This window comes from Centruroides sculpturatus, unplaced genomic scaffold, assembly GCF_000671375.1.
Source record: "Centruroides sculpturatus isolate CEXI.00-Female unplaced genomic scaffold, Cexi_2.0 scaffold183, whole genome shotgun sequence".
Lineage (NCBI taxonomy): Eukaryota > Metazoa > Arthropoda > Arachnida > Scorpiones > Buthidae > Centruroides > Centruroides sculpturatus.
The window spans coordinates 68,880-89,054 of record NW_019384387.1 but is presented as its reverse complement, the minus strand read 5'-3'; the positions used below and the strand labels follow the sequence as shown (position 1 = coordinate 89,054).

Here is a 20,175-nt window from a genome sequence, read left to right as displayed (position 1 = left end):
AAACGAAGACGTTTTTAAGCCCTTTAAAGGGCTCCTTAGGGGTTTAGAAATTAATTATATGTTGTTTAATTTTAAAAGGATGCGAAAAAGGACTTCTATAGTTAATTTTAAAGCTTAGAAAGGATTTAAAATATGAAAAGTGGAAGGAGTTTCTAGCTATTTTTATATAAAAATTAAAGAGGGGAAGCATTAAAACACGAGATATTTTGAGATAATTTCTTTAAAATTTACCATCCAACACTTAACCGAAAGATTTATTTAGTGTTTATACAAAATAGTTTTTACTCTCCGGCCGATTAATCACGTAAATGCAAGCTGGATCCCGGTAATTTTTGCTCACTTTACTCAGCCTCTACCATGTCTGGGGGGGATAGCGTCACGTGACTAAATGACTAAGAGTCCTTGGGTTATTTAGAAAATTAAACTCGCCCGCCGCTCCAGGGCGTGGCGGAATGGTCTGATTAAACGGTTCCTCTGATGACCGACGATGTTTGCCCGCCATGGGGTCAACCTGTACCTTTCCTCCTCCCCCCTCTCACTCCAACACGCTTCAGACTATCTATTTACACAGACAATTCGATACTTACTCTCTTAGGTACTACGCTATGACTGGTAATTAACGACATCTCTACTGCTCCTATACCATCAGTTATTTATCCCCCTTAACATAACCCCCCTGATAAATCTAATTCACTTTACATCTTTGTAACTTGTTATATAAGTAATAATAAGTAACATAAATTTTAAAAATAAATAAATATATATTAAAATTAAACCCCCGTTCCTTTAAAGATTAAGCTTGATGTCCCTTGTTTACTTCAAGTTTTCGCGCTTAATCTTGGGTTTAAATTGATTTATCCTTGATTAAAATACTTCTAGACCTCCTAGATTTTAATTTTTTAATGTAAAATTTATTAATTTAACGTTTGTTAATGATAACTGCTCGTTTACGAGGGGTTGTAATTACTAAATGATATGTACTGTAAGAACAGAAGATAACTCTTTGCTTATTAGAAAGATCCTTGTTGAAAAGTCCTCTTTACGAGGAAAATCCTTCTTGTTTATGAGGAACGTTCTTCTTTCTTAAAAGGTCACTTTTGTTGTGAGGAAAAATCCTTCTTTCTTGAAAAGCCTTCTTTGTTGTGAGGAAAAATCCTTCTTTCTTGAAAAGCCTTCTTTGTTGTGAATCCTTCTTTCTTGAAAAGCCTTCTTTGTTGTGAGGAAAAATCCTTCGTGTTTCTTGAAAAGCCTTCTTTGTTGTGAGGAAAAATCCTTCTTTCTTGAAAAGCCTTCTTTGTTGTGAGGAAAAATCCTTCGTGTTTCTTGAGAAGTTTTCTATGTTGTGAGGAAAAATCCTTCTTATTTATGAAGAATGTTCTTATTTCTTGTAAAAATCCTCAAAAAACAAAGAGGCATCTTCTCAAAATTTTCTCTTTTATTCTTTAGAAGGATATTCTTTTAATATTCTACCTTAAATAAAGTATTTTGAGGAAATACACTCCTTCATAAATAAATTTGCAACAGGTTATCCTTCACACTCTTCAAAAAACAAATGGATATCTTTCAAAGCTCTCCCTTATAAGCGATAACCCCTTTCATAAATATAAAGTTTTTCCTCATAAACGTAAGGATATTCTTAATAAATCAAGAGCTATCCTTATAAATTTAACAACTATAGAAAGCGATTATTAATATTTAATCTTTATGTGTTAGGTGCATTTTAGTTCATCTTTCTTTGGTTAGAAGGTCTGTTAATCCTTTAAAAATTCATTTTTTTAAAGGAGAAAGTATAGAAGAGATCGAAAATGTTCCTTTTTTTCTTCTTCTTCTTTACTTTCTCTCTTAAGGACGTGAGATTTATTTTCTGGAATGGGCTGCGGCCAAAAATAAAAATGGTTCTCCTTTTTTGAAGAGGATGGAAACACGAGAACTTCTATCTGTTTGTATGGTGTTTGCATTATTTTATTATGTCTTTATCCATTAATTTTGTTCTTTTTTTTTATAAATATTTTTACCAATTTTTATCTGCAATTTACTTATTTTAAAGAGAGTTTTTTTTTTTGTAGCTAGAATCGTGAAATTCTTGACTATTTATTGACAAAATTCTTATATTTTACCTCGATTTTCGTAGATAATTTACATATTTTAGCGCTTTAATACTAAATATATAAGATTAAATGTGTATTATACACGTTTATAGGCCCGTGGAATCATTATAAATATAGGATTTAAGCTTAGAAATCTATCGAATTGTTTACTAAACGTTACGCAGATCCGTGATTAAACTTCATTTTTATCCAGTTTGCATGAATAATTATTATATTTAAAAATAAAAGAAACACGTGATAATTTGGATGAGGGGGGTGTTTTTTAAACAGACTCCATTACTTTTTTATACACCGAGGGATGGAATTAGATTACTTATTTAAGTNCCTCGATTTTCGTAGATAATTTACATATTTTAGCGCTTTAATACTAAATATATAAGATTAAATGTGTATTATACACGTTTATAGGCCCGTGGAATCATTATAAATATAGGATTTAAGCTTAGAAATCTATCGAATTGTTTACTAAACGTTACGCAGATCCGTGATTAAACTTCATTTTTATCCAGTTTGCATGAATAATTATTATATTTAATTGTGATAATTCTCTTATAAGTATTAAAATTAATGCTTTATCAACTGTATAATTATATAAATTTATTTTTAACGTAGATTTCTGGCTTATCTTTAAGAGCATCAAACCCATCTTACATACCCCAAACTAAGTTCAGGTGAATAATTTCCATTGCTGAGTTGCCTTTCTTATAGATTAAACACAAATAAACACATCTATAAGTCTAAATTATGCTATTTAGTCTCACTATTATTGATCCAAATGTATAAAAGTGGAGGGGGAGTAGCCTATACCAAAGAAATCCATAGAATTCCAGCTTACTCCTTCAAAATTATGGAAAAATCAACTCTCTGGATTATTTTTATGCTAATTTAAATAATAAAATAGTATATTTTATGATCTAAAATGAACACTTTCTTTATTTTAGTACAGAAAAAAACATATAGTAGGCCTCATTTATGTGTATTTGTACTCCTATATGGCCTACATTTTCGGGTATTCTTTATGTAGATTATGTGTCCTATAAACTATATTTTTAATACTATTTAGTACATATAATGTACAGAAAATAAGCGTACAAATGTATAAATAGACCTACTTATTTACCTACTTCTTCATCACTCCTCCTACCTTTCATACATAATTTATATAAAGCATCCCTTCGATAGGGGTTAAGATATAAGATAAAAAAATCCTTTCATTTATGATATTATTTTAAATTTAAAATCCTGTAAATGTAGGGAAAATCAAGAAAATTAAAGCCTTTAAGGCACAATTACTAGATGAGTTACGAGAGGCAGCTATATATTTTCATGGAGTCTCATACCTTTTAAAGGTGATTATACAGGAATGATGACGTCATAACTGTCATACAGTATAATTAATTAAATTGATTTATCGTGTGTAGCATTAGCACTGCCCAGAGGACGAGTTTAGGTTATCAAATGATACATACATTTACAGCAACAAACAGCAACAGCACACATACATACACTTTCAGTTGAAGTTATAACGTGTGATTTTTTTTATTGTTTAAGTCGAGAATTTTGTACGAAACATTTCTAGATTCGTAGAGAAGAAGAAGAAGAAGATAATGAAGAGAAAAATATGGAGTTAGAGTTAGAAAAAAGTGAGCGAGGAGGGAGAGAAGCGGTGCATGATCAGTTGAGACAACTGGTCAGCACTTCTTGCTGCTAGAAACGATCGAGAACGTCATTTCTAATTAAGAATTTTCTGCTGTATAGAGAAGTTTATAAAAAAAATCAATACTTACTGATTTCTCTGCAAATCTCTTCCATGGATCATGAGAATTGAAGCGTCAAAATGTGAAAAAGTTGCAATTTCTCTTAACTCTCTCTCTCTCTCTCTCTGTCTCTTCCTCCCTCTCTCTTGCTCTTCTTCTCCCTTTTTCTTTACATCTTTTTCAATTTTATAATTTTAAATCTTGATTTATAACCTCTTAAAGTTTCTCTAATTCGAAATTTCTTTAAATTATTTAACTCTTTAAATAAATTCCTAACTGATGCTAACTCTTCTTTATCGCTTTCTCATCGAGATTTTAACTTTAATTAAGTTTAATGTAATTTAAGTTAAGATTTATGTAGATTTTTTAAAAATATATTAATAAATTTTATATTATATAACGGATAATTTAGCAATTTCGATAGATAATTAATGTCGTAACACGATTATTTAGACAATAATTTGATAGATTCTATCATATTTATACACTCTTAAATTGCATCCCTCCATTGTTCTTCATTCCTTTCGCACCTTCTGCAGACATTTTATCTATAATATATAAGATAATTATACTCTATAACCGAATCCAAGCGTAGGAAATCGTTTGGGGGGTGGCCAATCCCTTTCAAACTGCTCCTACGCTCGGAAGATTAGAGGAATTTTATTTTAAAAAGTGCGGATTTTACAGGATCGTCAGGAACAAAGCAGCGGAGAAAGCCAAGAGTGCAGTTGTCCATCAGACAGCACCAAACGGTGGAAGCCCACAGACGCAACCTCCTTCCAACACCACTTCGGTCATCACCCACGCACCACCAGCTGCACACGAAGCAACGGCGCTACAACGTCCCTCCTATTCTATTAACGGTATACTTGGTATTCCTAATGCTGATCCTAATGTCAACAAAAGGAAGCGGGAAGATAGAGGTAGTGTGTTCTAGCTAAACTTCTTCCTTCTCTACAGAATTAGGTTATAGCAAAAGCTCTCACTCTATTTGAAAGTCAGCGGGCGGACCTTAAACAGCACAACTTCTAATACGTTTAGGAGGAATTCAACATCCTCATCGATCTGCTCATTTTCTTCGTCTTCTTCTTCTTCTTCTTCTTTCTTCCCCCCTCGTTCGTTTCTTTCTCCATTCCTTTAAATGTCAATCCCCCCTTCTACACTACCAAAACCATTAATTTAATACAGTAACCTGTATAATTATATAAATTTATTTTTAACGTAGATTTCTGGCTTATCTTTAAGAGCATCAAACCCATCTTACATACCCCAAACTAAGTTCAGGTGAATAATTTCCATTGCTGAGTTGCCTTTCTTATAGATTAAACACAAATAAACNGTCAACCCCCCCTCCTACACTACCAAAACCATTAATTTAATACAGTAACATAATCATATCCGCGTAATTTTAGGGGGTGTTTTTACGCATTATAAACACCAGAAACTCGATTAAATTTTATGAACTCCTTTGTTTATGCGGAGGTGATTGAATTTTACTTTCAATTGGCGACTTCTTTACTTTCACTCCAAGTCCATGTCAATGCGGGGGATGTTTGTCACAGGTTTTTACTATCCGGAGCAGTGAGAAAATTGTGTTAGAAGACAGTCGTGCCGACTCGAATAATGGTATTAGGGAGTTGGGAGAAGTACGTGCTGGCCATGTTGTGCTTGAATAAGGCATGCCGTCACTCGGCTTCTAAACACACGCCATGTGAACCAGATAACTCCTACTTCATGGACCGGTGGTGGTAAAGATGTGAACGAGATTTACATGCCCTTAAAAACATGTTTCCCCTTCCTCTGCTTTGGTTCTTGTGTAGATACCTCTTGAATAGGAATTCCTCTACACACTTACAGCCTCTTACGTCTAAAATATATATTGTTTGTTTCCGTTAAGGTTAATAAGGATTTATAAGGTTAAATTTTTGGGTATTCGTTTACGAAATGGGTCGTTCTAGCCCCACGCCATAGGGATATTACAGCTATCGTACTGTACAAACGGGATTAATATACTAAAAAAGGCTACAGATTTCCTCTCTTAATTAAAATTAATTAAGGTTTCAAAGTGATTGAAAGTTTATTTCAGTGAAGGGGAAGATTTTTAGGGAACGAGAAGGAGGAGGAGGAGGAGGAAGAAGAACAAAACATTCGGTATCCCTTCTCATTGACGTTTAAGCTTATAGATTAGGTTAAATAAAGATAAAAGAAAAGAAGGGGGGCCTAAAGGACAGGTTAGTTTCTTAATTTAAATTAAATTAAGCTTGTAAAGCGATTTAAAACTCAATTAACGTCGAAATTTTCGCGCGCGTGTTTACACCATTAATAACAAAGGCCATATATAAAAGGCGCAAAAGCGAACATAAAGCGATATTTCATGCAGGAAAACATTTGCTGGCAAGTTGACAGCCAATTTTTTTGGGTTCCCCCCCTCTTCTTCAAAACTGAACTCTAGCAAACTAAAAACAACGTATCTTGCCAATGCAGTACGTTTGTTTTCCTGTTCTTTGACCACTTTTCTCTTAACGGGAGATCCAACATGTATTGTTACTACAAGATACAGAAGTAGAGGGCATCCAGGGACTCAACCTTACCATTTCTCTATAGACCTATAACTCGCTTGTCGTTGACAGGCCCTCTGTAGACCACTGAGGCTATAGCATTGAGGTCCTTTCTACTGAAGACCCAGTTGGTGGACGATCCCACGGTCAGGACTCGATACAGATGAGCGATCGCACACAATCACCCGTTTGGAAGGAAGTCAATGAATAGTATACATCTCTCTCTCTCTCTCTCTCTCTCTCTCTCTTTCTCTCCCCGCGGATAGCAACTTTTGGGAGAGGACAAAGTTTGGTTTCTGGCTCCCACTTCCAATATAAATTAACAGGCAACACATTCTAGAATCGCCAAATATCAAAGTTCGTGTGTCCTTCTTTACGTTATGAAACAAAACGGGGTAGTCGTGGAGATTATCGAGCCGCCATCTTTGATTTCACGGCTGGAAGACGTATCGAATGGTATGGACGACAAAAGACGAAAAAATCCCTCGGTTGGCCACAACAAAGTGATGAAATAAAGTACGGTATTTTCCCTAAGTCTAGGGAGAATGTTCGTGCAACAAAAACTTCCCCCCTAATCCTAGGGATTCAAAAAATCGACCGGCCATGACGAAGGAAGGCAGCCATTGACTCGTAGCTTTCCAGCCGAGAAATTGGCTGTCTAGTGGTTCTATCAGCATACCTTTTATTCTTCAGCTAATTTTTGGCTTGGTTGATGCCTGATTTAAGTGGAACCACAAAGATTAGAATCGTGATTGAGCCAAATCGATCCATAGAAACTCATTAATGCGCCTCTCAACTAAAGATACGTCGTCTTCTCTCCTTTGTAAACATACCTAAAAAAAAAACATGGTGTATAAATTAGTACAACATGTTAGTCCCTAAAAAATGTGTAATATTTTTTAAAATTGGCCTCACAAAGGAGGTTGTTGTTTGTATCTGGCGGTTCCCTTTCTACGAATGAAGAGGGGATGCCGTTTAACTGTCACATTCCTTAAGACAACATGGAGAATAACATGTGTTGATGTGACAACGGATGCACGTGACGTATTCGGATGTTAAACTTCTTCCTTTCTGACTCCATTTTTATTTTTTAAATGTTGCTAGATAATTGTTTATGATTACAACATTATTTCGAGGGTTTTACATTGCTTTTCCTCCTCTTTCACCAACGCTATATTGAGGTAATGTTATTTATATGCTTCGTAACAGGGTTTTATCTAGATTTTAAGTTAGAATGACTGTTATATTATTTATTGTAGCCTTAATTTTATATCAAATTATTCATCGGGAGGCTTCTGAAACGGGAAACGGAAGATCTAATTTCATTTTTATATATCTTATTGCTAATTTAAAGCCTTCTTAAGCCTTAATAACACTAACTTCTATCCGTTGTGTAGAGCTAAAACTATTGCTCTATTCGTAATACAATGCCTCATCTAACCCCAACTTATACAGCTTTTAATGTGTTTATTCCCATTTAATAAGCCTTTTTAGGCCTTCCATACTTTAAAAAAATCAGATTCTATAATATTTACTCTCGTAAATTTCCTTAATTTAATAGAATTATAAAAGTCTTTTCCAACGATAAAATTCTTACGTCCGTACGCCTTCAGGCTCATCAAAGCCTGAAGGGAAATAGCCACATTAAAGATTTCGTAGCCAAAATTACAGGATTACAACCGGTTAATTCAGGTTAAATGTTTAATTTAAACGAAGATACTAATTAAGGCTTTGAATTTATACAAAGTGAGAGCGTTAATTAAACACATGCAGAGCCTTTTAATTACGAAAAAATAAAAAGAAAAACAGATTTAGATGAAGATAACAGAAGCTGTACGTACGGATTTTCAATAGAAAGCCTGTATTTTTTTTATATTTTTGTTGCACTTTACTATCCGCACTTGGAAAGGCTCTATCTGTATTATATAAGAGGGTAAGGCTTTCATCAATTGTGTGACGATGATTGGTGTTTCCCCGCTCTCGATAACCTTTCGTTGGCCGATAGGAAAGTGTTGTAATTACAAGGCCAGTGGGTCGCTTCGATAAGAACCATTGGCATCTCTTGGGACGAGTCAATAGACAGCTGCTGCATTGTGATCGTTCCACTCCAGCACACATCGCAGCCATCACTTGTTTTCTGTAATTTCTCCTCTTTAACTTATCCATAACCGCATTTTAACGAGCTCCATCCCCAAATGCGCTCTCCTCCTTCGTAAAAATCCAAAAAAAAAAAGATGAGGTAGAGCGAATTTCAGCACCACTCAACTAAACACTTTCCCTATCGGAAACCACGCGATGGGAGAGCATTTACTACACATTAAACACTAGAAAATTTACAAAAATATTAATTAATAACCCCCGAAGTTCCTCTTAGAGAAGGTGATATTTTGTAATGTTAAGGAGAGCAATTTTCGTGCAGATGTTTAACCATTCCTGCTGGGTAATGCAATACGTGTGGAAAAAGAAGTACAGCAGGGATAGATAGATCTAGTGACGTTAATGACATCACAAAATGACATTCTATCGGGCGAGCTTGTTCATCCATATTGATTGTTGGTAATGCAAAGACGGCTGCCAGGCATACCTGAGCCTTCGTGCTTGCAATACCAATGTCAGCGACTTGCTAAGAACTAAATCGGTAGTTGATGTCATGTCGGACTTAGCATGTCGTCAATTAGCGATGAACTTAAACAGAATGGTTTTTATTTACGGTGGTATCAGGCTCCTTGCCAGGAGGATGTCTGCCATCTCATAGCTGGGGTTCTGTCGCATGGAACGGAGTGATAATGCATGTCATTAAAGGAACTCTTCTCATAAAACGTCATCGTAAACAAATATAGACCCCTTTTTTACTTCGTAAAAATAGATGCAGTTATTAAGCATCTCTTTCGTTTCGCTAAACTTTCTGATTAAACAGCACTTTCTACCTCGGAAGGGGGATGTTTAGTCCAGAGATTTCGCCTATCTTATAATAAACCTCTTTATAATAACGAGATCAAATCTAACCCCTGTATTTTTCATGTTAAATAGCTTAGATCTTTACAATAAAAGCTTCCATGGGCAAATTTCTAGACCCTCTGTACCCTTAAATATAGCTGCTATATCTACAAGCGATTTTAAGATAAAAACTTTAGTAAATTTTACTTTTTTTTTTCTTTTTAAAGTTACATATATAGAAACCTTTGCTGGAAGAAACCCGAGAGCCTTCGGATAACTAAGATAAACCCTTAAAAATAGCTAAACAATCGTCTTATCTTTGTGTAGAAACCCTTTAAGAAAGATGCTAATAAATTTCGGAGACCTTTCTGTAAAAATAATTTACTTATAAAGGCCTCTATAATTGAAGGCCTCCTATAAGCAATTGCTCAATTCTCTTATCACTAATGGAAATTTTTACTAAACTAGATCGGATAATTAAATTAATAATCGTTAAAGTTCGCTTATTGATCGGTTGGAACTTAATTGGAGTTGTTGAGGGTTGATGCACTTGGTGCCGAGATAACATAGAAGGGAAGATCCCCCCTCTTTGTCCCCATCTGTTTCTCATACGTAAGCTAATCTTTCCAATTATTCAACAACAGATTGAATGTGTTCCTACTGGTAGATATAATCGCTTGGGATTGGGTCTGCCTTGTTACCCATTACACTCATTGTGGTTTAAACAGCTCCGACAACCCCACTCTCCTTCTAATCTCTACAACGTTGTATGCTTTGATGGGGTATACACTTCTGGTCAGCGAATTTTCATAGATAAACATCATTAAACTAAACGAATACAAGCTTACACTAAAACTTAAACAGGTCAGGAAGTGTTTTTAATAATTTTAAACCGTGCTTTTCTCATTTCAAAACACTAGAAATGCCTTGCTCTTTATCCTAATTTAACCCCATTTTGTTAAATTTTAAAATATTAAATCACCTTTTCTTTTTTTTGTATATTTTAACGATATAAAATTATGCTATTTTAATCATAATTTAATCATTGACTGTCGGTTTAAATAAATAAATAAATAAAAGAAGTGTAGCAATAGAACGACTTCGCCTCTTCGATCTGTCAATCAGAGGAATGTAACTCCTCCCGTCTGTCTTCTTTCAGCCAATGACGGTCGAGATTTGAATGGTGACCATTCTATTCACGACGACGATAACAAACGACAGAGGACGCAGTACAATGGAGACCAGCTCTATACAAATGTGAGTTGCACATTTTGTCTAAGTAAATCTCATAACTTTACCACCTCCTCGTGAAAGAAAACACGGGCAATTGACGCTAGAACGGGTGTAAAACTTTAAAAAAAACGGTCACAATACGACTCCAGAGTGTCGAGATACTTAATAAAAGGTGGTGTAATTAATAGAATTAAAGAAAACCCTCCTGTCACGACACTTAATAAAATTACAAAAAAAAAAAAACCCTCCTCTCTTTCTGTTACGTTCTGACGTTGTTAAATCCTTTTATTTTGTAGCAAATGTGGCCTAAATGGCCGAAACAGGAGGAACTTAAAACCACAGCAATGGTTCCAGATTTGGGTACTGCTACAGCTGCTGTATCAGCGGGTACACCCTACAGCCTCCAACAGTTTCCCGAACAGGCATTCACACCGGTGGTGACTACGGCCACAGCATCCAACGAGCATGTTAAACAAGAGATCACACCTTATGAGGCCACCATGACATCTATGACGTCACAAGTCCAATCGTCGGCCGTCTATTCGCCTCCGTTAGGTGAGTTTCGAACCCGAGCACGTTATGGAGAATGGTGCAGAATTCAGTTGGGATGCCAACTGCGCGCTTATATATATATATATATATTTTATTTATTTATTTGTTAAAGGGGGTGGAAAATCCTATACGTGGAAAAAAAGACGTCCTTCGAGGATCGGATTCTCAAGGTCTCTTAGGAGATTTTGACGTTTGTTTGCGAGTTTTGGGTTGGAGGGATGTCGTTTCTGTATCCAATGCCTTTTATAAGTTTAAAAATACCATTTTCCTTTTATAAAAGAAACCTTTTATAGCTGCAGAATTTATATAAAAATCCTATTTTTTCTCTTTTTTAATACTTCGAAATATTATATTTTCAAACATGGGTTTTTCAATGCAATTTATGTCTACTTTTTTAGAGAATAATAAAATATTCTCTTCACCTTTTTACTCCTTAATTGTTTCTATATCTTTTATATTTCTATTCTAAATATCCTATAAATGAGCTTAAAATTATTTTTCAACTTTTAATCTCATTCTTACCCCAATATACCTATTTTTCTATTCTCTAATAAGGTTTATATCCTGAAAAAAATCATTTATTTTTTTCTGAATGCTTCTTTAATCTTTCTTCAACCCTCTTAAGCTCTCTATCTAGCCTACTGCGATTCTAACCTCCAACCTTACATCATCCTTAAAAACCTTAGATCCTTTTATCCTATCGTAAAGTTTATCTTAAAACATTTTAATCTATCTTAAACACTATTAAAATTAGCCATGATACTCCATTCACGTGCCATCCCTACACTCAAACAAATCCCTTAAAAACTCTCTTTAAAAAAGAGCAACATTCCTTAACACTTTAACACCGTTTCGTCAAGTTAATTATAAGAACAGAAAGGTTTTGCTTCTTTAAAACAACCTTAAAATCCTTACAAAGTTAAACTTATCCTACCTTAAACCTTATAAAAAATTATCTAAAGTGTCATTAAAGCATTACATTTCCTTCACGTATCATCATTACACTCTAAACAATTTTCCTAAAACTTCCCTGTAAAAAAGGGGGTGACATTCCTTAACAGTTTATAATCAAAGGTCAAAAGGTTATAAGATATCATCAACAAGCTTATAAGGTTTTTTTTTTCTTTCTTAATTTTTAAAATGCTTCAAATAGATTTGGGGAGGATTTTATAACCGATCTTAAACCTCATTACAAATCCTCTAAATCCCATAAAAATGATCTAAACAACAATTAAAGCACGACACACTGTCGACGTATCCCTAAACCTCAAACACGCAAACAACATCCCTAAAAATGGAGGGGATCATTTCATGAAAAGATTAATTGTGGGGATAGAAAGAAATCGCCAACAAGCTTAAATGTTCCTTTCGCCTATAAAATTCTTCCAAGCCTAGGTCTTTCTTAGCCTCGCTAAACCCTATAAACTATCGTCTACGTATCATCTCTACACTTCAAACACGCAAAAAACACCACTAAAAACCTCCTCCCTAAAAGAAAAAGAAGAGAACATTCCTTAACAGTTTATCACCATAAAAGGTTAATTATGGGAACAGAAAGATACCACCACAAGGTTTAAAATCCCCCTCAAATCCAGGCCTCTCGTAAGTATCATTTAAAAACTCCTCAAATCTTATAAAAATGACGTAAACCATCATCTACGTATCATCTCTACGCCTCAAACAACAACATCCCTAAAACCTTCCCCTTAAAAAAAAAGGGGGGGGGGAGAGTAGGAGAACCTTCCTTAACAGTCTATCACCATTTCGTCAAAAGGTTAATTGTGGGGACAGAAAGGTGTCACGGCGACGACATTTCACCAAGTGGGATTGTTCCCAAACTGCACATACACAGAAATTCCATTTACACACCGAAGCAGAAGCGTACACTACAGATTTATATACAGTCCTCTGTCAAAATGCACTAAGAGTAGCTGGATGTGTAAAGTAGTAAAAAGTGGAGTAGAAACTTGATAATTTATTGGTACCGTTAGCTAGTCCTATCTAATATGGCAGACTGCTGGTCGGATAGTGATAGCAGGTTCACCCAGCCGTAACTAATACGTTCAAACAGATGCTGAATTTCAACAAAGCTAACCAGTCAAGTAACAAATTGAGTTTTATACTTCGTTGAAGATTTTTCAACACCCGCCACACACACACACGCGCGCGCACACACACATATATATACACACACGCACATACACGCGCTCGTACTCTACACACACTACACAAACCGAACTTCGATCTACTTCCGTCTCGTTTTTTTTTTTTTTTTCTTCTTCTTCTTCTTCTTCTTCCTTCCCCTTCTTCTTTTTCTTTTAAATACTTAAAATCGCCTCGTCTCATTTACTCGTTATTTAAATTATTGGTTACTCGTTCGTTCTATACTTTATCTCGTTCTGTTAGCGAAAGATTAAGATTATCGATAAGTTTAAAGGGGATTTTTTTTTATTTTATTTGTAAATCGAATTTTAATGCGTTTTCCTGAATAATTTCGAAATTTTTTTTTAGTAATTTTATCTAATTTTTGAGTTCGTTTTCATTAACACAGCTTATAGAAGCGCTTCCTTTGTGTATAAATCTGTTTCTAGTCTTGATTCGTGGATTAAAGTCTCCATATTTTAAAAATGGAAGACGTTTTAATCGGGGGAGGGGGGTTTAAGAATGAACACTGGAAGCAACTGTTCGTAATTTTATTTACCGAATCGATTTTGGGTTTAACATTCCGCCTATTCGTCGAGGCGTTATCGTGGCGTAGCTCTCAGCGGGTGTGATGAAGAGTGAGAAAGTTAACTCTCCTCCCGGTTGCTTCTTCACCAAAACATTTATTATCCATCAAGGTTATGACCCTTAGCAACCCTTTTATTCGACTTCAGAAGAGGGAGTAGCTATTCTTCCATCTGTCAATTAGGAAAGAAGGAACCAACATGGCCCCCCAGAGAGACGGGAATAGCTGAAAAGTTTGTAGTTGATGGCACGAAAAGAGGAAAAAAAACAAGAAGACATCCCGTCGACTAAAGGATGCATTCAGAAACAAACTGGAAGAAGTAGCAGGAATGTTTCATTCCCCCCATTCTCCGAGAGGCTGTATGTCACTTAATGTAACGTTGTTTTCCTATGGAGATGGTTTTCGCCGTTAAAGGGTGACTACGAGGAATTTCTCCCTCCTCCTCCTTCTCCTCCTCTTCTCCTTCTCCACCCCAAAAGGCTGCTTCTCCTGGTTGTTGGAAAGACAGTCGATGAAGCCGATTCTTTCTTTTTTTTTTTTTTCTTCTTCTTCTTTTTCTTCTTTTTGGTTCCTCCTTCCTTCTTCTCTTGTCTTGTGCGACAATCAATGTTATTAGCGGCACTCCGATTGTGATTAGAGACAGGAAGTGTCGCTACAATTGTCCAACTACAACGAGGTTGTCGCAAGACAGCACTCCCTCGAGTGTATTTCTCTGGAGTGTTTTGTTGCCAGTCTCTTATCTGGGAATCTCGGTAAACACGGATTGAGTCTTTTTATGGAGAACTCCCCGACAGGAAACATTCGTAATGCGTTTAGTAATTTAGGCAGGTGATGCTCTCTCTCTTTCGCTCTCTCTGCTCGTGATATGGCAGCTATCTTTTTATTTTATTTTCGGTAGTGAGAAGATGGATGAATTCGAATTTTACCCTAGGATTTTTGTCCTTTGAGATGCCTGAAACAGGATCGAGAATAGGACCGTATTCCCCTTAAGCTTTCCAATATTTCGAGCCTCCTTTGGCACCTCAATCCTTCACCCACTTTAGCTAACAGCCTGGACCCTGCTGTGGTAGTTACTATATACTCCCCGGCTGAAAGGCTCCCTTTTTTCGACCCTAGGCATGTGCGTAGTGTTCCTAATAGTTAAAATGTCCCTGGTCAAGAATCTTAAGAGGTTACTAACACGAAAATATGAGTATATAAGTATTTTCTTAACTGAGTAAGAGACATCTTAACAGGATTATCGACATTTTAAACAAATTTTTCTTAGATTTTTGCATCAAAAATCGCTCGATATTAAATATAAAACACCTTGCTTTCACGTGATATTAATTATAAAAATGTTGAATTAAATTGAACTGAATAAATGATAAAAATGTTGAATTAAAAATGTTAAATTGCAGGTTATTCCGATCTTGAATTATTAATTTCCAACAGCTTTAAATCTGCAATTTCATAAACGATCAGTTTCTACTTAATAATAATTAACGACAGATGTTAATTGCAGTTAAACTAAATTGCGATTAACAAAATTATAATTTTGTTCATTTATAATTAAGAGTTTAACAGAATTGCAATCGACGATTTAAAAACATTTTTATTATTAAATTGTTAATTACAATTGTTTAATTGTAATTAACAGTTTAATTAGAATTAAACCTTAACTGAAATTAACATTTTAACTGAACTGTAATTGACAATTTAAAAAATAAAAGTTAAAATGTTAATTACAATATAATTTAATTGTAATTAACAGTTTAAACCATATCATCAATTACGATTAAACAAAACGGAAATGGACATTTCAACGAAACTAGAATATACAATTTTTTTTTGTTTTTTAAATGTTAATTACAATTTAGCTTAACTGTAATTAACGTCTTAACGAGATTGTTAAGTACAATTAACGTTTTAATTGTAATTAACAATATCTATTATTATACAACAGCAGAAAAAGCTAAAACCAATCTAAAACGATGGCACATTTTACCGACTTCCTCAATAATATGAGGGCTTAAAAAAAAGGGAAAAATTGGCAATAAGCGGTCACATATGACCGATCATACCTTTAGAAAATGTTACATCCATCTTTAGAAACTATGACTCATCACGGGGATGCAGTAGAGCGGATAAAAATGATAAAAATTAGTGTTTTTTTCTTTCTTTCTTTCTTTTAAGTTATAACAATATTTATGCCCTCTATCTCTCTATATATAAATATATATATTTTTTAAAGAGTTTTTCTGCTGATTTTTTTGTATAGGTAGTGGCTCCTTGACACCGCTCACACCTATCAGTATGCAGGAGGTTAAAGTTCCCATGGTGAACACCCTAGGAACCATTTTAGATACAGGTTCCGATGTTCACCATTATCAAACAGGTATTTTTAATGAACATTTTTAAAGGAAAATAGGAAGGAAAAAAATGATGGAAACAGCATGGGTGGAGGAATAATTTCTATTTTAAAAAAATAATAAATAAAGCGCTGTGGTGATGGTTAAGCTGGTCTGTGTGCTTATTATTAATCTAATCTCTGCTTTATTCGTTTATTTAATTCCATTCAGCATGTTTATTATATAATTATCTAACATGAATTTATTATTGATTATTCTGCTAATGTTTTTTTCTTTTTAAATTAATTTTGCATAATAATATTTTTTAAATTAAGAATATTTTTTAATGTAGTTGTTCTGTAATTATTAAAATTAAAAGAATTCAATTTTATTTTGAGCTTGTCGCATTTTCTATGCTATGAATATGTTAATGTTGGCATTCGATAATGCTGATGTTGGAAGAAATGTATGCTTGCGTGACGTATTAAATAAATTTAATTTATTTTATTTTATTTTTAAATTATTTTTAAACCTTGCTTAAAGTTTGTAAAATATAAATATGTACTTTTTATGAGTGTAATTTGGAAGATTTTTGTACTAAAAAGAAAGGGAAAGTTTCTTATAAAATCATTACAGAGCAACTACAGATAATGCTTAATTGTGTATTGCTTTAAATTGTACAATGTTGTACTGCATGAAATACGTCAGCATGTGACGTCCCGCATGATTTCCCAGTAGGCAATAGTGACGTGACTAGTACACCATCTCCGGCAATGGCTGAGACCCCCACGTCTTCTTCGTGCCTGACCATCTTGCAACCCGTCCAAGGCCCAGCACTTAATGCTGTCAACACGTACGGCACCACCTTAGGTACCTACGGACAGTACCCAGGCAAGTGACTTATCACTACAGCGCATATATATATATATATTGTTTTCTTTTGTTTTTTAATATTCTTCTTCTTCTCATCCTCCTCTTCCTATGCTCAAAACTGGGAAAAAAGTTTATTAAAAACTTAAACTAATTTTCAAATAAAATAACGCAAGATACATCACAGATGAAAGTTAACAGCGGTAACTTACCGCAATGCCCCTTTTGACAAAGAGGCATTCAAATTATTTTTAAAAGTATCATCCCTGTTATAATCTTAATGGACTATCTTTTCGGATGTCATCGGGAACAACCCTCTTTTCGCCGACGTGTATTGCAAAAGGTTGGAATTCCATCACGTTCCTAGGATGGCGTTTCACTTACAACAATATATATCACGTCTGAGAATCCGAGAAATAAATCTGCAAAGGGGGGGTCGAGTAAAAAACTCGTGTGCCAGATTATTTAATCTGGAATCGAGATCAGTCAGACAAGACGGATGATACCAAGCATGCCTTACTAATCAATCTATACGCGTTCTAAAACACCCCTCTCTCTCCCTTATAAACTTCTCTTGTACACTTTGCCAAGTGAGTTGGCGTAAGTTTAAATAACGTCCGCCAGATCTCGCTGTTGAAATATGAGGATGACATGGAAACAATCCATCAAGACAGACTCTTGTATCACCGCCAGACAAATAGACGTGTACTCCGATGACTTAGCGATAAAGTTTCTGGCAACTAACCAGTAACGTTATAACACTAGAAGGTCTTTATTACGACGATTGCAGGGTTCGAAACTGGCAACAGAACAACAGGCGCCTTCATAATGAAGAAGGAGTTGTGTGGGTGGAGTAGAGGACGGCGAGAAACTTGCTACAAAACATCTGACTTCTATATCAGTAGCTCATTTTAACTTCTCATGTTGTCAACAATAGTTTTTACGGATTTTTTAAAGAACAAAGGACTTCCTTGTATGTAACAATACTTTTAACTGAATATATATATATATATATATATTTTTTTTTTCTTTATTATTTTTCTTTTTTTAAACATGCTTCAAGGAACGAATTCATCCCCTGTATCTTCTTCTTTCCATTCTCTTACATACCATAGGCGTATCTTTATTATCTTATTGTTACTTTATCCTGCCAGATGTTTTTGTTGACTTTGCTAACAAAAACAAAAATAATGCTATATTTACTGTTTAGTCTCTTGAATTGTAAGGTAAAACGAACGATTATAAATAATTCGAACTTATTTTTTTTTCTTTTTTCTCTCTTCTTCTAATTTTCCTACTTTGTTTTCTCTTATCCCTTTGGGCTCATTTATTGGTGGTTCCTAATGGTTTTCTTCAGATGTGTGTGACAGTCTAGACAAGTGTAGGTTCTCTAACGATAAATCTAGACCTGGTAATTAAATCCTTGTGATTTTTATACACAAATTTTACAGATAAATCGAACGTATAATGCGTACTTTTCTGTATTAATTAACACGAGTTAAAGCAGTAATTTTTTAAGTAAATTTATGCTTAATTATTCATATTTTATTAAAAATTTAACGTCTGAAGGTGATTTTTAATACATTAATACCGGTTTTAAAGAGAAAATTTTCTTAGAAACAGCTTAATAAATTTAATCTTTAAGTTAGTAAATCAGAACGTGCATAAGTATTTAAGGGCTGATTATAGGTACTCCTTACCTACTTAGTCTTATTGTGACCCTATAAAAAAGCCCTTTCTCTCCATCAAATAACGCCTCATGTAAAAATACGAGGCCTTAAACCATAGACTCATAATTCCAGGCCTTAGTCTACAGCAGAGGTTTATAAATAAAAATAAAACCTTTCACTTAAAACTGGTTTGGGAAGCGAAATTAAATCTTAATTACGTGTAATTCTCTAAAGAACATCTCTAGTGTTTTTATTGTATAAATTTATATTAAAAAAAATAATCATTTAGTTATCAAGAAAAAACGACTCTTTGAATAAAATTTAAACAATAAAAGTCTACATCCGCTCGTCGTTGAATAGAACTAGACTATTTAATGATCGGTTTGAGTAGAAAAAAATGATGATGTAAAAGGTTATTGATGATGTTCTCGTTCCCTTCTACAGTTGCAGGAACGGCAGTAGCAGGGCCCACTGTTACAGGAGTTCCTGGTACAGAATATACTTACACCACTCCATACAGCCAATATTCATCAGCAGCTGCATACGGAGCTTATGGATATGGTTCTGGTGGGATCATCAGTATGTATTGGTGAATATTCATCCTGTTACTCTGTCTTTATGTAGTTTGTAAGGTAAAGAACGTGTTGAGAAGTGTGCCTTGCACATATTTTAATCAAGTTAATTACTATTAATTACTAAAGAGAAGATAGAAGATGAGAATTTGATGTGCTATTAACGATACGCTAATTGCACGTCTTTAAAGTTTATCGGATGTTAAATTAAGCGTTTTTTTTAAATCTGAAATTTAGTTTTTTACATTTATTTTCGATAAAATTTCATCTACGAAACGAAATTTTACGGGAATCGAACTTAATCTTCCGTCTTATATGTACATATGAAATTCGTCTTAGTTTTTTTTTATTTAAAAATAATAAATATATCAATAAGAGGTATAAATATTAATTTATACCACTTACTGATATAGTTATAAATAAATCTGATCAAAAATTTTAAATTAAAATGCGAAATTTTTAAAGAAACGGGTCTAAATATGCCGCTACTATATTTACACTTCATAAATGTACTTAATATTAAAGAATTAAGTTCGTTCTTAGTAAAACACAAGAAAATATATTTTAGTATATGATAACTTAAGAATAATTTAATATAACTTAAGCAATCGTTGTAGAAAAGGCCATTTGACTTAACCCATTTTAACAATCACGCATCACCCAATGGCTACAAACGTAACTGAGGATCTCATTTTAAATTTCAGATCCTTCTTACTACTACGGCACGAGTGGGCGTCCTGCAACTACCAATCCGGGCCTGACATCATCAAGTCTCAGTCCGAACTACAAATCATCCGAACGTTGCTAGCTAATCCGCCAACAACGGGGGAGAGAACCAAAAGTGTCTGGTTGTGACGTCA

The 20,175-nt window shown here is 34.4% G+C and overlaps 1 protein-coding gene across 4 annotated transcripts in view; it reads left to right on the top strand.

Moving 5' to 3' along the window:
* The window catches only part of LOC111618111 (paired box protein Pax-5-like), a 96,821-nt gene that overhangs the window by 56,257 nt on the left and 20,389 nt on the right, over window positions 1-20,175 (top strand). For 2 of the 4 annotated variants that reach the window (XM_023359556.1, XM_023359558.1), the window contains exons 2-4: window positions 4,553-4,788; window positions 10,520-10,617; window positions 10,890-11,148. In XM_023359556.1, coding sequence (XP_023215324.1) covers window positions 4,553-4,788; window positions 10,520-10,617; window positions 10,890-11,148 — 593 coding nt within the window. Of the gene's footprint in view, window positions 1-4,552; window positions 4,789-10,519; window positions 10,618-10,889; window positions 11,149-16,133; window positions 16,251-19,193; window positions 19,323-20,019; window positions 20,164-20,175 lie in introns of all 4 variants that reach the window. The other 2 variants (XM_023359559.1, XM_023359557.1) reach the window with 2 other exon arrangements.